Below are 20,133 nucleotides of genomic sequence, written 5' to 3' on the forward strand. Positions count from 1 at the left end.
GTGTCAGTGTGTGCGTGTGTGTGTGTGTGTGTGTATGTTTGTGTGTGTGTGCACGTGTTAGTAAGTGGTATTTTTAGTGAGCATGTGTTGGAAGTTATATCAATGGCGTTTTGTTTGTGGATTTGACTGTCTGAGGGAATTATAACATATATCAGAAATTGATATCTTTAGCTCACATACTTAAATCCAGTGCTTTCTTTTCCCCAGGCATCCGTTCTTCCTCCAACACGTTTTGACTGAAAGGAACCGCTGAGACCAGGAAAACAATACCTTGGGTAAAACTCCTGAAACGTAATGTCATAGTGACGGTATTCGCTTCATTTTTTCGACATGTCCATTGTCATTTGCTAACAGTCAGCATATTAGAAATAACTTAAAGTGTTAAGCATATTTTATTCTGAAAGTGACGGTTAAGGTTTATATCAAGCAGGTATAACCAACTGGTTTTTTCAAATTCTTCATGCATTGATTTGTTTTAATCTGCAAAAAAAATGTCTTTTTGAAGTTAACATTTATTCAAATAAAAAGAAATTATGGCCGCTGTGTATTTCTGTTTCAATTTGTTTTAAAACACAGGTAGTGCACCACGCTTAAAACAGGGGACACGCTTATTGCTGGGAAAAATACGTACACTTCCTGAAACAAAGTTGTACAGAGATTTCACACAATGATTCGTGATCAGTAAAACTGTTTCGTGCACACATTATTTTTTTAAAGTGTCTATTTTTCGCAATTTATAATGTTTAACAATACCGAAAGTCATTGAAACAGACTATAGTTTTCGAACAAAACTTTAGTAGACATAACCAAGCTAAGAGTAGGTAACTCTCGCGGAAAATCGGAAAAAAACCAGGAAGACAAAATAACACACTTTCACCTTGTGCAGTTAGGCAGTTCGAACGTGTCTTTTGCGTTGTTTTTGGTGTTACAAACTGACCTACAATTAAAGAGCAGACATCGGCCTCGAAGTGCACCGCATTTTTGAAGAATTCGTAGACTTTTCTAAATGAGTATTTTTTCTGCAAAATATATTCAGGGTCATCAATACTTGAAAATAAGAGTGCACCCTGCTGAAAATACGAGTTCGTGGCGGTTCGTTCGTTACTCTTACCGTCGCGATCAGTTATACGTACTATTAGCACCAGAGTGTGCGAAAGACTCAAAATTGCAAATGAAACACACCAACCTCGCTACTTCAGAGGTTTTTTTTAGCGTTCTCAGTCACTAACTATTTTTCGATTAAATGCTGAAGTAAAACCATGACGTCAAAAGATGTTCGAATTTGTGTGTGCAACAATGTGAATGAAGTGATTTTACCAACAACGACCTTGAACTTGAATCCATGAACTTGTTTATATTACAATGGAAGAGAAGCTATACAGTATAGATGTACATATCGCATATTTTATTTGAATCACTTCTATGAATTTTGTTTGTCAGACAAAAAAAGTGACTTACAATACAATACAATACAATACATGTAGTTGTTTTGTGTTGTCAATAAACGAATTGGGAATTCTGTTTAAAGCAGTGTGTGTGTGTGTTTGTGTGCGTGCGTGCGTGCGTGCGTGCGTGTGTGTGTGTGTTTGTGTCACTGTGTGTTGTGTGTGTGTGTTTGTGTGCGTGCGTGCGTGCGTGCGTGCGTGTGTGTGTGTGTATGTATGTGTGTGTGTGTGTGTGTTTGTGTGTGTGTGTGTGTTTGTATGCGTGTGTGTATGCAGCCTGGTCAGAAAACTAATGCCTGTGTGTTTCTATGACAACAGCAACAACAACACCACCACCACCAACAACAACAACAACAAAACCACAACAACAACAACAGAACAAACACATTGGGGATGTCTGAGATTCTTTATAGCGTGTAAATGAATGCTCTTTGAAAAATCCTCTTCGCTGTCATTTAAAAAGCGCCTATTGATGACATACAGTCATGTGACTAGACACAATTGCACTGTGCTGTGATAAAGGCACAACGTTACGGGACACACTGCGACTCAGTCATGACACCACATACATTAACATGATGACACCAGTCAGCGCTATTCAATGCTCCGCACTGAAGCAGCATTTTAATTATGATCTTAGCATGAGTTCTGTATTAATTATATGATTAATTATTGTTATTACAACATGTGTGTGATGCTCTGTGCAAAGTCATCTTTTTAACTTTAAAAGCAAGCCACAACAAAGCAGAGCTGTCACGTGATCTGTTTCCCACGCCTACATTCCGCTGTGTTGACAACGTAACTATAGAAAAACATTCTGGAACCTTGTCTCAATGTCCCTGTGCATTTCAGACACACACAAAAAACAAAAACAAAAACAAAAACAACAACAAAACACACACACACACACACACACACACACACACACACACCCATCCGCACACACCTACACACACACACATACACACACTTTCACACACACACACACACACACACACACACACACACACACACACACACACACACTCACACACGCACGCAAACACAGAAACACAATGGGTTAACTGAGTTCGATTATTATATCGATTAATTTCGTGCTCTTTAAAAATAACTCTCATCTCGATAATTTTGAAAGCAAGCGCCTGTTTGAAGACATTCGGTGACACAGCCTTTTTTTGTTGGCACCATGTTTATCGGCTGAATAGTGACGGCATAATTTAACGAGGACACACTGGGATCAAGTCTTGATAGTGTGTCTCAACAGACATAGCAACGCGGGAAGAGCTGGGTAGTGTTCATCATAGCAGGTAAGTTTGTGACATGTAAACATCAACACGATCTTCGTTTATTGAGCGACTTGTTTTTTGGACGTGTGAAATGAAAGAATGGGGACTGGCCTTTAGCAGGTAAGTGTGTGATGTTTCCAAATTATCTTCGTATATTCAGCTCCTTGTTGCTTGGACGTGTTGACATGAAAGATGAAAGAATGGGGACTGGCCTTTAGCAGGTAAGTGTGTGATTTTTTCAAATCTTCTTCGAATATAAGCACTCTCGTTGCTTGGACGTGTTAAATGAAAGATGAAAGAATGGGGACTGGCCTTCAGCAGGTAAGTGTGTGATTTTTCCAAATCTTCTTCGAATATAAGCACTCTTGTTGCTTGGACGTGTTAAATGAAAGAACGCAGTAGCAATGAACACGGTCAACGAATAGAAGCTCGTAGCGATACTACTTTTGGTTTCCAGGAAATGTGTTTTCTGTTTGCTTGAATCGAACCTGGCTGTAAGACACTGGGGGCTCTAGTGAGACTTGTTGTGCTATGTTTTGTGTTGTACCGGGTCTTACCTTTTCATTGCTTCGCGGTTGAGTTGTGCTGACATCTTTGATTTGTTGAGAGTATCAATTATCTATGACAAATGAAACTAGTGTTTAACGGCTGTGAGAGTACTGGCATGATTCTTTTCAACATAGATCTGTGTGTGTGTGTGTGTGTGAGTGTGTATGTGTGTGTGTGTGTGTGTGTGTGTGTGTGTGTGTGTGTGAGTGAGTGTGAGTGTGTGTGTGTGTGTGTGTGTCTGTGTTTGTGTATGTGTTGGCGTGTGTGTGTGTGTGTGTATGTGTGTGTGTGTGTGTGTGTGTGTGTGTGTGTGTGTGTGTGTGTGTGTGTGTGTGAATATCGAATGGGTGTAGTCCATTGGTTTTGACATGGATGTGGATGCAAGTATCTTGCTGATAACGTTCTGAGCAAAATGCAGTCAGGGATAGTGTTCAAGTGTGTGCATAATTGTGAATATTTCCTTTGTGTATAAGTATACCCGTAGTGTGCAAGTAAGGGTAAACACGAGAGGAGTATGAATTGCAACGTAGGCCTATGTCAGCGCCTGTCGGGTGTTGTATGGTGTCGCTGTGTGGCAGTACTGTACAGCATTGCCTGAGCTCTTTGAGCTAGATGTGTGTATCGAACGTGTAATGTTAGCGGGCTTTATTCGTATTCTTTATTCAACAATACGTTCGAATGCAATTTGATCGTGCACGGTTGTATTCCTTCCCTGTTAAGCATATTGGTTTCGGTTTATTTATTATGTTGATCCCAACTATCGAAGAATGAAATTGATTGTCAATGTCAATGCTTCCTATTTGTTCAGGTGTCAGGAGCTGGTTATGCACAAATCTCAATTATGATGTTCGAGTCAGTTATATAGGTAGACCGACTAGGTCTCAATGATTTTTCGATCAATATGTCATTCCTTGTCCGCTCTTTACTCTCTTAGAAAATAGAAAATAGTCCGGTCTGATAAATGGTCAAAGGCAGATACACACAATGTACTGTCTTCCCGGTTCACCCAACGATACTGACAGGTTAATCATTCTGAGCCTTTACGTACACAGTGGCACACATTGACCCGTCACTTAGTGGCAACAGTCGAATCAGTACCAGCAGCAGCGTCGTCGATGCTGTTGTTATTCCTTTCTTCTTTGTTCATCCGGCAGTATTTACTGTATGAATGATGGATGTGCCGCTACATTTTGTGTCTGGCTACAGTAGCACCAGCACAAGCAAGTCTTGTTGTTGTTGTTGTTGTTGTTGTTGTTGTTGTTGTTGTTGTTGTTGTTGTTGTTGTCAATGTTACTGTTTTGTTCTGAATTTCTGTCGTATCGATCCCCTCTTTCTTGAATCGCTTACTACACCCTTCCAATTGTTCTCCCTTCAGGACTAACTTTTAACCATGGCAACGGCAGCAGGAGGAAGTTCAGCGGACAATGATACAGAATGCTCCGTGTGTCACGAGCTGTTCAAGAACCCCAAACTGCTGCCCTGTGCTCACGTCCTGTGTCGCCACTGTCTTCTCTCCTGGCTCGCCTCCAACCCCGAGGCTCTCTGTCCGCTCTGCAGGGGTGCCATCGCGGACACCAAAGAGAAAAGCAGGACGAAGGGGTGGAAGGAGGTGGTGGACGCCTTACCGGATGACGTCGCCATGGCAGCGTTGGTGGAGAGTACACGTGTACTGAGCCAAGACCACGTGTGTGTTGTGTGTCAGTCAGCCGCCGTGTCCATCTGTCTGACCTGCAACGACATAATGTGTAAACCCTGCGGGCAGGCACACACTAAATACTCCGTGACCCGTGACCACAAGATGGACGACCTGTCCAGCATGACAGCGGAAGAGCTAGCCGCCAGTCAGCCTGACCACTGCAGCGTGCACACCAGCAAGCCCTGCGAGCTCTTCTGTCCCACTCACGGGGCCGCCATCTGCCACCTATGTGCCAGCGCCAAGCACCGCGCATGCCCAGACCTGACGGAACTGGCGGAAGCGGCAGACAAGTCACGTGAGGAGCTGAGTCAGATGGTGACGTCACTGCTAACGGAAGAGCAGCAGCTGGAAGAAGCTGTGGCAGCGTTGGAGCGCCACCTGGAGGCCACGGAGAAAGTGATGCAGGAAGCTGTTGCTGAGATCGACATGACCTGCGACAAGTTAGAAAACTCCGTTAAGGAATGCAGGCGTCGTCTGAAGAATATGACGCTCGATGCCAAGGCCAAGGTTAAGGATACAGTCTTAGCCGTCAAGGTCACCTTGTTGGATCATCGAGGCAGGCTGACGTCACACCGACGTGTTGCTGATCGCACCACCAGAGGGGCCACCAATAAAATAATGTGTGACGTGACTCGTGCTCTAAGGAATCGTGTGAAGGACATACTGGTCACTTGTGGTCAACTCTCAGTGGACTGGAAGTCGGTTTCCACGGTTACGCTGACCATTGACGTTGCAGCAGTGACCCGCATTGAGAAGGAACTGTCCGCGCTGGGTCATATGGAGGTCAAGCCTGTCAGCATTGGCACACGTCAGGTAAGGAGGATGTTATTCATGAATCAGTATGGCCAGCTTATTGACCTTCCCCACCAGTCTTGAGATCCCAATTTTAATGATAATATCCAGCTGGTCGACAAAGCATTTCAAAGAGAGTTTACTCACTGTTATGTTTCACGCGTATGCATGGTGAGTCGAGCAATATCTTCACAAATTCATGATTACTCCAAATTGCGTGTCATTGTGTACGTTCAATTACAGTGTGGGAAGGTCGGGTGGAAGGACAAGGATATATATAGCACAGGCAGAGGAGCATACAGTTAAGACACCAGAGACAGAGGTTGCTTTAACTTATCTTATCTTTTATTGAAGGAATTGTAACTAAGAATAACCACTCAGGTAGCTTATCTAAATCAGAAATATTCCAAAACAGTTTAGCTAAGTCTGGTAGCAACCAGAGACAATGCTATAAGTTATAATTTAGAAACAATGAACAGAACTCTAATACAAGAAATAGCAATGCTTACATAAAACCAGAAATAGCAATTATGAATTCTGATATCTACCAGTACCAGAATCAGCTAGAAACAATAACAGAACCAGAAAATATGTATTTCTGGTGCAAACCAGAAAGCAGTGTAAAGAAGAAGGCACTAAAAGAAAAGAAAATACAATTATAAACAACATGCCTTCTAAGTCACACATGACATAATACAAAGCATAAACCAATGAATGTATCATTTGTCAAAATAATCATGACAAATATAGACAAGTAACAATACAGCCAAAATCCTGCAGACACAGCATTCTCTGAAAGAGAATCCACAGTGAGTTAACCAACTCCACAACAGCTAATGTCAAGGGAAGTAACCAACATCTTCCCTTAGGCCTAAGCCTTGCATAGGAAAATGCTTTACATAAATTAACCAACTGCATGAACCGCAACTGCAAAATAATTGTTATTATTAAGCATGTTCATTGCCATGAAGACAAATCTTCATCGAGTTGAATAATAACGACAAGAATAAGAAAGATAACTCAGGCATGGGGTAAGCGCAAGCTTCCATGCTTCAAAATGAAGCGTTAGACAACTGTCTATTACTTTACAGGGAAGCGCGACTAAATCATATCGTTTTATATTAAAAGTCTGTTATGCACCTGTGCGACTGCTGGGCGTTAAGCAAACAAACAAACAAACAAACAAACCTGTGCGACTGCACACAATGTTCAGTTTTATCAGTCGCAAAGTTCTTCTGCAGGCAAGCGCCTTTAAAGCGCAACATGGGAATTAACAGTCAAAATTGTGCAGCCTGTAGACAATATCTTCCTTTTGTCTGAGGTCTTAACTCAGAAGATCTCTATCATTCTCATGCCTGAATTCATCAAACTCATGATACGAGTTCATTACCCAAAATATATGTGTCAACCATAATTCCCGTTCATCAATTGTAGGGGTTTCTGCGCCTAAATCGTAAATAGGTAGCTTTACGGGCCAATGGCACTGAGGGCTTAACTTTGGACTTTTCACCGACTACTACTCAGACTTTACTGATCTTCAGAAATAATATGTGATAAAATGGAGAAAAATGGCAACGATACACATGGGTCTTCTCGACATAAAATATTGCGAGACAGGCTTTTTCTCAGCGAAAACGAAACGTATGAGAACGAGTCTGCCTTACTTGATTCTTACGAGTCTTTAATTCACAAGACTCTAAAACAACTTTAGAATAACTGGTCATCAAATATTAAAAGTTATTAACGCTCAATTTCAGCGCCAAATCATGAAAGTAATTAGAAACTGGTCTATACTGTTCAAAAAAAGAAACGCATAGCTTGTAATATTTGGTTAATTTAGTTATATGGCTACAAGGATATCCACCAAACTGCAGAAAATGTTTATCTGGTCGTCGACCTTTCGTCGATTGCCACAAGTGAGCTCTGCACGTGACGCATGCGTTATCAGTGGCTACAATGTCAAAATTGCTCATTTGGCATGACCACTCGTCATGCTTCAGTGTAATCTCGTGAAACTCGGGGAATATTGAGCTCTCACCATGTCTTCCAAAACCCATAAAAGCGGATTGTTCGCCACAACGAAATCAGACGACAATTCAGCGACGAAAGATGGCCCGATTGAGCAGAGAAGACCGCCAAATTGCATTGGGTCGTTTACAAGCAGGCCAAAGTCAAAGTGCAATCGCCAGGCACTTCCACGTGTCCCAGAGCACCATCAGTAGACTGTGGGTCAGGTTTCAAGCCACTGGCTCCGTTGCTGACTTGTCACGAGCGGGAAGACCAAGGGCGACAACTGCTGCTCACGACCGCTTCATACGGCTCCGCCACCTCCGGAATCGTTTCCTGTCAGCCTCATCTTCTGTCCAGGCTCTCCCCGGGCCACACCGATTATCGGACCAGACCGTGCGGAACCGCCTGCATGAAGCTGGTTTGAGAGCTCGCAGAGCTCACAGAGGAGCTGTCCTCACCCGCCGCCATCGCCAGAACCGAGTGCAGTGGGGCAACCAGCACCTTCGCTGGGCCGTCCGGAATCACTGGAGACACGTGTGGTTCAGCGACGAGTCCTACTTCCTGCTCCAGCGACATGATGGTCGGAGGAGGGTCTACCGGAGAGTAAACGAACGTTACGCGCCCAACTGTGTGGATGAGGCACCCGTTCATGGTGGTGGAGGCGTCATGGTGTGGGGGGCGATCAATACCGCTGGAAGGAGCACCCTGGTGCACGTCCAAGGGCGCATAACTGCCCAGCGATACGTGGAGGAAATTCTGCGCCCACACGCCCTTCCTCTTCTGGCTGACCAGGATGCCATATTCCAGCAGGACAACGCTCGCCCGCACACAGCACGACTCACCACCCAGTTCCTCACCGACCACCATGTCCAGGTGCTTCCCTGGCCATCCATGTCGCCAGACATGAACCCGATAGAACACCTCTGGGATGAATTGGACAGACGTGTGCGCAGGCGAGAAGAAGCGCCGGCAAATCACCGCGATCTATTGCAGGCACTTCAGGAGGAGTGGGACACCATCCCACAGCAAGATATCCGGCATCTGATCCAGTCCATGCCCAGAAGGTGCCGGGCAGTTGTTGCTGCTCAAGGCAGTCACACCCCCTACTGACTTGACAGCCTCGGCACCCAATCGTATTGATTGACTGATTGATTTGAAGATGCAAATGAACTGTGTGTGCATTCAACTGTGTCCATACCAAATTTCAAACAAATAATCTAAATATTGGATTTTCTGTTAATTTTTTCGAAAAATAAAACAAATTTGGCAAGTAGCAACTATGCGTTTCTTTTTTTGAACAGTATAGAAAACACATCTCTCCGATAGATCAAAATGGCGTCATCAACTCTGACGCGTGACCGGTCGGACATCGCCCGTGACCAAATCAGCGGCAAAATGTACATATGCAAACATCATAGCATCAAATCTATCTATCTATCTATCTATCTATCTATACATATAATAAAAGAGAGTGTCTGTCTGTCTGTCTGTCTGTCTGTCTGTCTGTCTGTGGTCGCCATACCTCAGAGATGGCAAAAGATAAGCACAAGATATTTTGCATGCACACTGCCCTGGACCCACAAATGTGCACCTGGGTTTTAGTTTCTCCAGACATTGTTTCCTTCCTCCGATAATGACCCTCCCCATCTATCAATACAGTCTACATAGTGCAAGGGAGGTAAGTCATGCTTTGTCACCCACGGAAGGGAGGTAACTCTCATCAAACCAGTATACCGTGTCATTCTCAAGGGTTACCCCCCACCCGCTATCATCCCGCCGCCCCCCCCCCCCCAAACACACACACACTAACCCTGCCCCCTGCTCCCCCTCCCTGCCTTCCAGATCATCGCGAATAATGTTTACGAAACGATCGCCAAGCACATCATGCCAGTGATATTAGAGACTCGCTATTGCTCCTATGAGGGGAAGAAATGAAGAATGAAAAATTAACTGGACAGTTCCGGAAATTTCCAGAAGGTAAGGGAGATAACTCTTTTTTGTCTGTGGTCGCCATACCTCTGAGATGGCAAGAGGCAGGAACAAGATAATGTGCACGTACACTCCCTAAGTGCCGCAGATGTGCACCTTGGTTTTAGTTTCTTGATTCATTGTTTCCTTTCTCAGATTATGGACCTCCCATTTATTGAATACAGCCTATATGGTGCAAGACCAGTTCAGTGCCCACTGTTCACCTGTAGCACTGAAGCACATCATGCCAGTGATATTAGAGACTGGCTATTGCTCCTATGAGGGGAAGAAATGAAGAAAAAAAAATTAACTGGACAGTTCCGGAAATTTCTAGAAGGTAAGGGAGATAACTCTTTTTTGTCTGTAGCAAGCACATCATGCCAGTGATATTAGAGACTTGCTATTGCTCCTATGAGGGGAAGAAATGAAGAATGAAAAATTAACTGGACAGTTCCGGAAATTTCTAGAAGGTAAGGGAGAAAACTCTTTTTTGTCTGTGGTCGCCATACCTCTGAGATGGCAAGAGGCAGGAACAAGATAGTGTGCACGTACACTCCCTAGGTGCCGCTGATGTGCACCTGGGTTTTAGTTTCTTGATTCATTGTTTTCTTTCTCAGATTATGGACCTCCCATTTATTGAATACAGCCTATATGGTGCAAGACCAGTTCAGTGCCTACTGTTCACCTGTAGCAAGCACATCATGCCAGTGATATTAGAGACTCGCTATAATTGCTCCTATGAGGGGAAGAAATGAAGAATGAAAAATTAACTGGACAGTTCCGGAAATTTCTAGAAGGTAAGGGAGATAACTCTTTTTTGTGCGTAGCAAGCACATCATGCCAGTGATATTAGAGACTTGCTATTGCTCCTATGAGGGGAAGAAATGAAGAAAAAAAAATTAACTGGACAGTTCCGGAAATTTCTAGAAGGTAAGGGAGATAACTCTTTTTTGTCTGTAGCAAGCACATCATGCCAGTGATATTAGAGACTTGCTATTGCTCCTATGAGGGGAAGAAATGAAGAATGAAAAATTAACTGGACAGTTCCGGAAATTTCTAGAAGGTAAGGGAGAAAACTCTTTTTTGTCTGTGGTCGCCATACCTCTGAGATGGCAAGAGGCAGGAACAAGATAGTGTGCACGTACACTCCCTAGGTGCCGCTGATGTGCACCTGGGTTTTAGTTTCTTGATTCATTGTTTTCTTTCTCAGATTATGGACCTCCCATTTATTGAATACAGCCTATATGGTGCAAGACCAGTTCAGTGCCTACTGTTCACCTGTAGCAAGCACATCATGCCAGTGATATTAGAGACTCGCTATAATTGCTCCTATGAGGGGAAGAAATGAAGAATGAAAAATTAACTGGACAGTTCCGGAAATTTCTAGAAGGTAAGGGAGATAACTCTTTTTTGTGCGTAGCAAGCACATCATGCCAGTGATATTAGAGACTTGCTATTGCTCCTATGAGGGGAAGAAATGAAGAATGAAAAATTAACTGGACAGTTCCGGAAATTTCTAGAAGGTAAGGGAGATAACTCTTTTTTGTATCCAAACAAAGGAGGTAAAGCTAATGATAATGGGATAGCGAGCGTCTTAAATTGCTACAGGGCTCCGCTTACTCCCGGGCGAAGCCGGGCTTAACTGCTAGTACATATAATAAAAGAGAGTGTCTGTCTGTCTGTCTGTCTGTCTGTCTGTCTGTCTGTCTGTCTGTGGTCGCCATACCTCTGAGATGGCAAGAGGCAGGAACAAGATAGTGTGCACGTACACTCCCTAGGTGCCGCAGATGTGCACCTGGGTTTTAGTTTCTTGATTCACTGTTTCCTTTCTCAGATTATGGACCTCCCATTTATTGAATACAGCCTATATGGTGCAAGACCAGTTCAGTGCCTACTGTTCACCTGTAGCAAGCACATCATGCCAGTGATATTAGAGACTCGCTGTTGCTCCTATGAGGGGAAGAAATGAAGAATGAAAAATTAACTGGACAGTTCCGGAAATTTCTAGAAGGTAAGGGAGATAACTCTTTTTTGTCTGTGGTCGCCATACCTCTGAGATGGCAAGAGGCAGGAACAAGATAGTGTGCACGTACACTCCCTAGGTGCCGCTGATGTGCACCTGGGTTTTAGTTTCTTGATTCATTGTTTCCTTTCTCAGATTATGGACCTCCCATTTATTGAATACAGCCTATATGGTGCAAGACCAGTTCAGTGCCTACTGTTCACCTGTAGCAAGCACATCATGCCAGTGATATTAGAGACTTGCTATTGCTCCTATGAGGGGAAGAAATGAAGAATGAAAAATTAACTGGACAGTTCCGGAAATTTCTAGAAGGTAAGGGAGATAACTCTTTTTTGTCTGTAGCAAGCACATCATGCCAGTGATATTAGAGACTTGCTATTGCTCCTATGAGGGGAAGAAATGAAGAATGAAAAATTAACTGGACAGTTCCGGAAATTTCTAGAAGGTAAGGGAGATAACTCTTTTTTGTCTGTAGCAAGCACATCATGCCAGTGATATTAGAGACTTGCTATTGCTCCTATGAGGGGAAGAAATGAAGAATGAAAAATTAACTGGACAGTTCCGGAAATTTCCAGAAGGTAAGGGAGATAACTCTTTTTTGTCTGTAGCAAGCACATCATGCCAGTGATATTAGAGACTTGCTATTGCTCCTATGAGGGGAAGAAATGAAGAATGAAAAATTAACTGGACAGTTCCGGAAATTTCTAGAAGGTAAGGGAGATAACTCTTTTTTTGTATCCAAACAAAGGAGGTAAAGCTAATGATAATGGGATAGCGAGCGTCTTAAATTGCTACAGGGCTCCGCTTACTCCCGGGCGAAGCCGGGCTTAACTGCTAGTCTATACATATAATAAAAGAGAGTGTCTGTCTGTGTGTCTGTGTGTCTGTGTGTCTGTCTGTGGTCGCCATACCTCTGAGATGGCAAGAGGCAGGAACAAGATAGTGTGCACGTACACTCCCTAGGTGCCGCAGATGTGCACCTGGGTTTTAGTTTCTCCAGACATTGTTTCCTTCCTCGGATAATGACCCTCCCCATCTATCAATACAGTCTACATAGTGCAAGGGAGGTAAGTCATGCTTTGTCACCCACGGAAGGGAGGTAACTCTCATCAAACCAGTATACCGTGTAATTCTCAAGGGTTACCCCCCGCCCGCTATCATCCCGCCCCCCCCCCCCCCACACACACACACACACACACTAACCCTGCCCCCTGCTGTGCAAGGCCAGTTCAGTGCCTGGTGTTCACATGTAGCAAGCACATAATGCCAGTGATATTACAGACTCTCTATCGCTCCTATGAGGAGAAGAAATGAAGAAGAAAAAGTTAACCGGACAGTTCAGGAAATTTCTAGAAGCAAAGGGAGGTAACTCTTACTTTGTATACATTGAAGGGAGGTATCTCTTCTAATGCAGGCACGCCTGATCAGTCTTTACAGAATATATAGAGTCGATGTTAGACCTGGTTTTCAAGTATCTAGAATTTTCCTAAGAAAAGGAGATAACTCAAGTCAAAAAGTTATTTTTCAGCAAAAAGAGTGTGTTGATGGTGATGCTTTCACACTGTCAGTCCCAGCCTTTTAATCCAAATGTATGAGCTCACACTTTCATCTATTGCTTATTCTCATTGGAATAAGATTCTAGAAGTTTCTGAGAGAGAGGGAAGATCAGAAACACCCGGGCGAAGCCGGGCCTGACTGCTAGTACATATAATAAAAGAGAGTGTCTGTCTGTCTGTCTGTCTGTCTGTCTGTCTGTCTGTCTGTGGTCGCCATACCTCTGAGATGGCAAGAGGCAGGAACAAGATAGTGTGCACGTACACTCCCTAGGTGCCGCAGATGTGCACCTGGGTTTTAGTTTCTTGATTCATTGTTTCCTTTCTCAGATTATGGACCTCCCATTTATTGAATACAGCCTATATGGTGCAAGACCAGTTCAGTGCCTACTGTTCACCTGTAGCAAGCACATCATGCCAGTGATATTAGAGACTTGCTATTGCTCCTATGAGGGGAAGAAATGAAGAATGAAAAATTAACTGGACAGTTCCGGAAATTTCTAGAAGGTAAGGGAGATAACTCTTTTTTGTCTGTAGCAAGCACATCATGCCAGTGATATTAGAGACTTGCTATTGCTCCTATGAGGGGAAGAAATGAAGAATGAAAAATTAACTGGACAGTTCCGGAAATTTCTAGAAGGTAAGGGAGATAACTCTTTTTTTGTATCCAAACAAAGGAGGTAAAGCTAATGATAATGGGATAGCGAGCGTCTTAAATTGCTACAGGTCTCCCCTTACTCCCGGGGGAAGCCGGGCATTAACTGCTAGTGAAACATAAGAATAAAGCATAAGGAATGAATAAAGCATTTAGTTACTTACAGATTCTCCTCAGTGAGCACACTTGAAACCTAAACACAAAATCTGAGGCTGACGCTACGTCGCGAAACACAAAGAATATTGAAAGAGACAGGTCTCGGAATTTAACACCACAAGTCGCGATCGACGGCTTACAAACTTCGCGACAAATTTGGGCAGCGCTTCGACTGTTCACGTCAACAAAGGAGCAGCACACAGCTCACTATCACAAATCGCATTGTCTGCTCTACTCAAATGTTCAGCCTTATAAAGACAGTGGTCACTTCCGATTCCCTGTGGCGATAAGCCAATAGGGAGGCTACCTGGTCTAAGCCAACGGGGGGTGGTGTACCTAAAATTCCTGCCCAATGATAGGGATCGTTAAAGAGGCAGAGAGCCGTGTCGGTGTCACACACCAGAAATATTACGAGCAGTTACAAATCTGATACATAATACTAGCTAAAGGGGGAAGAGGGCCCTGTCTGCATTACACACCGGATAAGGCTCATTAGATTACAAGCAGTGTCAAAGCTGATACATAATACTAGCTAAACGGGGCCGGGAAAGTTATGGGATCTTACCACCTAACTCTGAGATAAGAGATTAGAAATGCATCCGGTCAAGAGTCTACCCTACGATAGTAAACACACTTCTTCGACCGGTTTACAACAATAAAGTACAGTGCACAACGACAACCAGGTATTATGCAGTCACTCATTAGGCGCTGATGGTTAGAGGTTACTCTGCTGCTTCTCACCATTTTAAGTTAGGGATTTCCTAGCACAAAGGGCAATATTTAAAGGTAAACCCAATGTGACTAGCACACACACACACAGGGAATAGCTATAGACAGGGGAGGCAACTGGGTCGGGCAGGAGATAGCACACACAAAGAGACGGGGTAAGCCACTTGGCTACAACAGATATAGGTCAAAGTGTGATATTTATTATTATAGTATTATAGCACTATGTTAAACTTGACAGCACTCCTAAAAGCAATTCCTATATTGATCTAAATGTGTGTACAAGTGTAGCTTTTTGTGGTCACAAGTGCTTCAAATTTACGTTATGCCTCCCCATCTTTCTGAATGCATTTGGTTTAACCCAAGTGTAACAATAACAGCTGAAATGTATGATAGCAAGTACAATGGTGAAAGGAGAGAGGGATAAAAAACAGGGGTGGCTGGAAATGATAGGGACACGAACTTAAGCGAACGCTTATATTACGTGCCCTATACACGATTGGTGGATACTACACTGCGATGTCGGACAGAGATTATTCTAATATTTATATACTGTCATTATCTGGGTCAAAAACAGGGTCAAAGTAAACCACACAAAGAGTAAGACAGATCTGTAGCAGGGGAAATAGGGGATGGGGTGGGAGGAGGGGAGAAAGAACGATAGAGACATGTAGAGACGGATGAAAGTAGCAAGCGCATACAAAAGAGAACATCGTAAATCGTAAAATGTAATCCAGTGGCAGATAAACAGTTGTTCTCTGGGGAAATCATTGGAGAATGCGTACAAAATATTCGGTAGCAGGTTAACAGAAATGCTTGCATGAGTATTGCGAGTCAATAAAAGCGACCAGATTCACAAATAAACGAGTGTACAGTTTCAAAAATAATCTTATTGGTGCGAAGAGGAAGGTTTTCACTGCCATTTAACAAAATATCAACATGTCTGTTATTTACTGGTAGTACATTTATTGTGAACAGGCGAGCATCTATGTGTCAGTGGTTTCGTTCAGATAGCCGCACGTGCACTGCGGGTTTTCCTGTAAGTGGCGTTTGCATAGGTCAGAATTCAAATTATTCATGGTTAGGCGCATTCTGCAGTGGTGAATCTCATCCTTTCTTTCCCCACAATAATACTAGGCAGGTACACTATAATCAGGAGAAACTAAATAATGCTTAAATTCACTAATTGAGTTAGTTGCTTTGATGTTGTCAGGCAAGTTGTTCCAAAGGACAGTGGTAGATGGTATGAAGGATTGACGATATAAATCCGTTCTGCACGCGGGGACTCTTCGTTCTATAGCGGTCTTCTTCTATGATAGGGGTTAACCTCTGAAGTTGAAGGTGGCAACACGTGTGGTAAATAATGAGGTAAGTTGCTATGTACCATTTTATAATATGAAATACATTTATGTCTTCTCCGTCTTTCTCTTAGGTTACAAAATCCGCTTTCCTTATAAAGTTTCTCAGTGGCTGGTGCGACGAACACCGCCAATTATAGTCCGAATAGCTTCCAAACGTAAATATTCCAGTGTTTTAGACAGATAATCAGTGCAGTTATCCCATAGGATGTCTGCATAGTCAAAATGTGGTAACACGAAAGATGTACACATAATTTCCAGGATTTTGCGATTTAATCTGTATTTATTATGAGTTATTTCTAATATGCTGACTGTTATCAAATAAAACAGACATGTCGAAAAAATGGATTATCAGCATGAGCCGGAGGCGAATAACCGTTGTATAACAGTTGTATAACCGTCTATTTCGACCAAAAGAAATTTCGAAGCGATCCCGCGAATTAGACATGACAGCCACAATGGGAACTGGATCGCTCTTATCTGATTATGCCTGTCAGTCAAAGAATTCTCGTGACCCGGGTCAACCAATCAGAGTCACTCACCTGACGTGATGAATATTCACAGGTCAAATGCGTTTGACACAACAATCTCACGATAAACCATGTTGAACATGCGTTTCAGTTGCTTTGATATCTCTTGTCCAACTGAGAGCCAAAGATTTTGAAACGACGCCAGAGGGAAAGGAAATGACGTAAATATATATTTGACGTAAATTAAGTGAAGCAATTTCACTTGAACCGTCAGAACGTTGACAGTGACAAGTTGAAGTAAGTGGGTCGGTATTGCAAACGCAGAGGGTGGGTGGTGCCTTGCCGTTCTGTTAAGCGCCCACTGACAAAACTGGCTTTTTGGTATTTATTTAGATAAAAAAACGCTGGCGCTGGACCCGAGTACTCTTCAGACTGGCTCGCTCCCCCAGTATGAAAGTTTTTGTCTTGTGCACGTGGATTTAAACACCAAAAAAATAAAAAAAATAAAAAAATAATTTTACACAATTAAAACAATTATTAGAGTAAAATGAAACATTAAAACGTTCATAATAAACAATAGTAAACAAGAATTAAAAAAAATCAAAAAAATCAGATTCCCATGCCGGGAATCGAACCCGGATCAATTTGGCCATAGTCGGACGCGCTTTCCACCAAGCCATTGCCAGTGAACTCAAATGACTAGACTGCTAACGTTGCTAGTTCATAAAAGTAGGTCGCGCAGTGGCAGACGCACGCAAAGCACGCACGCACGCAAAGCCTGGTGTCGCTGGCTTGGCAGTTCTTTTTGCCTCCCACCGCCAAAACTCCCACCGTTAAGAGTCGTTTTTGTAGATTATTTCGCATTTAGGTCCCAGGTAACATTATGAAGTTTTAATACGATCATTCGGACCTATTATCAAGTTAGTGTATCATATCAACTTTTGAACGAACTGCGCCCAGTAGTTTACCAGCAATAAGCTGTTAAGTCGAGACAGACACACACACACACACACACACACACACACACACACACACACACACACACACACACACACACACACACACACACACACACACACACACACACACACACACAATTAAAGTCTGCAGGACCCTCCTACTGCGTACTCGGGGATAAAGAGTGTAGTATCTGTTAATGTTATATTATTATTATTATTATTCTCTTTATTTATATAGCGCCTTATCCGAAGTTCAAAGCGCTTTATGAATTCTTATATTGCGCGCGTATCTCCAGACTCGGACTCAAGGCGCAGGGATCTATTTATGCCGTGTGAGATGGAGGTTTTTTACACAATACATCCCGCATTCACATCGACCAGCAGATCGCAGCCATTTCGGCGCATATCCTACTTTTCACGGCCTATTATTCCAAGTCACACGGGTATTTTGGTGGACATTTTTATCTATGCCTATACAATTTTGCCAGGAAAGACCCTTTTGTCAATCATGGGATCTTTAACGTGCACACCTTAATGTAGTGTACACGAAGGGACCTCGGTTATTCGTCTCATCCGAAAGACTAGCACTTGAACCCACCAGCTAGGTTAGGAAAGGGGGGAGAAAATTGCTAACGCCCTGACCCAGGGTCGAACTCGCAACCTCTCGCTTCCGAGCGCAAGTGCGTTACCACTCGGCCACCCAGTATCTGACAACATTTGAAGTGTCATTCTTTAGAATAAATCACTCTGATATTGTTAACTCCACTTTTTACTTTGTTTTGTTAATTTTTAGCGTGGTAAACAAAACGGGTCCCTGCCTGAACGTTATAACAGGGTCACCTAAAATCAGTCCTGATTGGTTAAAAAGCCATATGCACTGGAATGGTAATAACATGTGATATTTTCTGTTCACATACTCCTTTCAGTTCCCTCACCCGCAAGAGTCAAGTCCCAAGAAAAATCTGCTCCTGCGTAATTATTTCGCATATATTTTATTTTATTTTTTGCTTTCGGTAGGCCCTATTGCTGTAAACAGCCCAAACATGTCTCTCCTGTCAAAATATATGTTGGTTTTTTTTCACATTGCCAAGAATAACTTATACATCAAAGTGCGTCTTGTAATTAACGTCATCTCTTCCCATAAATCGATGCCTCTGTTTTTCAGTCTTATTCTGTCCTTCCTACCAGAACAAGATAATCACGGCTAACCGGCTAGGTGTTCAATGAGCAGATTCCGGGTGTTCCGCAGAGATTAACTCTCATAATCTGACCAATCACAGAATCTGTAGCATACAGAATCTAGCTTAATTGAATTATTTATATTAAAGGACAAATTAAAAGTTCCGGTATACACAGCAGTTAAAAACCATCACCATGTTTTAAGGTACTTACTTTAGTGGACACACTGTTTTTCTCATTACAAATGTAATTGCAAGCAGCCTTTTCTTCAATTACCGTTGAAGCGATACTTGGTGATTTTCTAATTCTGTATTCTTACAACTGTCTACAGCAACTGGAATGGCGTTTTCACACACACCACGGGGAGAACATTGTACTGAGCAACGACGGTCTGACAGCAGGGAGCGTGGGGAGTTATAACAATGGTATTGTTGTTGCTGACCAGCCCATGGTGCCCGACGTGTTGCATGAGGTGTGTGTGTGTGTGTGTGTGTGTGTGTGTGTGTGTGTGTGTGTGTGTGTATGTGTGTGTGTGTGTGCGTGTGTGCGTGCGTACGTGCGTACGTGCGTGCGTGTGTGCGTGCGCCGGTATGTGTGTGTGTGTGTGTGTGTGTGTGTGTGCGTTTTATATGAACAGGCGTGAAGTGTCCAAACGTACACATGCACAAGCATGAACGCACAATGTGACGTGACCAATACACCATTTTTATAACACCTGCAACAGTCAACACAAGGAGAAAACGCAACAGAATCCAATGTCAGTACTTGTATATCTATATTGCGTCAGCTTACTGTCTTTATACACATTCATCAGCATTGTAAAGAAAACACCTGTCGTACAGGTACAACTAGACAAGGTGAACAAGGGATTGCCTATCTGGCTGCCGTGTGGAGTGGTGCTGACTGATCCCGATCACCTCTGTCTGCCTGACACAGGTTGCAATGGATGGGGCAGTGAGGCTGTTTTCATCAGTAATGCTGAGTACAACCGTGGTCACGTGGTAAGATCACTTACACATGCCTTTGCTGGCATTTTTTAACAATACTCACCTAGATTTATTCCGATCAAATAATGCCATGTACAATGATTTCTTTACTTTCGTTTGGTACGTATCCATCCCGTTTGAAGACATTTCATGATACAGAGGGTTTTTCTTTCCAATGCGTATATATTTTAAACATATAATTATTTTGTTATTTAATTAGATTCAAATCCCCGTTCTAATTGTCAGTGTACGAGCGCATCCATTCGAACACTCACTTACACAACTTTTCAGTTATCATTTAGACCCAGACACACACAGACAC

General features: G+C 43.0%; 2 protein-coding genes across 4 annotated transcripts in view; both read left to right on the forward strand.

Annotated features, from left to right (window-relative positions):
• The window catches only part of LOC138957612 (uncharacterized), a 13,669-nt gene extending 12,154 nt beyond the window's left edge, over positions 1–1,515 (forward strand). Inside the window, exon 6 of the mRNA XM_070328698.1 lies at positions 208–1,515. Within this exon, the coding sequence (XP_070184799.1) occupies positions 208–240 (33 nt within the window). The 3' untranslated portion in view covers positions 241–1,515. The remainder of the gene's footprint in view (positions 1–207) is intronic.
• Positions 1,516–2,632: 1,117 nt separating this feature from the next.
• Positions 2,633–19,956, forward strand: LOC138957613 (E3 ubiquitin-protein ligase TRIM45-like). Of its 3 annotated transcripts, none has more exons than XM_070328699.1 (4): positions 2,633–2,752; positions 4,656–5,789; positions 19,157–19,297; positions 19,668–19,951. In XM_070328699.1, exons 2-4 carry the CDS (start codon positions 4,671–4,673, stop codon positions 19,863–19,865), a joined length of 1,458 nt encoding a protein of 485 aa, XP_070184800.1. In that variant the 5' UTR covers positions 2,633–2,752; positions 4,656–4,670; the 3' UTR covers positions 19,866–19,951. The 3 variants fall into 3 exon arrangements, with proteins under 3 accessions (XP_070184800.1, XP_070184801.1, XP_070184802.1); XM_070328700.1 differs by having other exon boundaries at positions 2,672–2,851; positions 19,668–19,955; XM_070328701.1 differs by lacking the exon at positions 2,633–2,752 and adding an exon at positions 2,759–2,952 and having other exon boundaries at positions 19,668–19,956.
• The last annotated feature ends 177 nt before the right edge of the window (positions 19,957–20,133 follow it).

The sequence above is a fragment of the Littorina saxatilis genome, unplaced genomic scaffold (genome assembly GCF_037325665.1).
Source record: "Littorina saxatilis isolate snail1 unplaced genomic scaffold, US_GU_Lsax_2.0 scaffold_271, whole genome shotgun sequence".
Taxonomy (NCBI): domain Eukaryota; kingdom Metazoa; phylum Mollusca; class Gastropoda; order Littorinimorpha; family Littorinidae; genus Littorina; species Littorina saxatilis.

Excerpts from the sequence above, each read along its gene's own strand:
- LOC138957613 (XM_070328699.1), top strand. The coding sequence starts at position 4,671 with ATGGCAACGGCAGCAGGAGGAAGTTCAGCGGACAATGATACAGAATGC. Across the intron at positions 5,790-19,156 it reads TCAGCATTGGCACACGTCAG|CAACTGGAATGGCGTTTTCA; the intron begins GTAAGGAGGATG and ends AACTGTCTACAG. Across the intron at positions 19,298-19,667 it reads TGCCCGACGTGTTGCATGAG|GTACAACTAGACAAGGTGAA; the intron begins GTGTGTGTGTGT and ends CCTGTCGTACAG.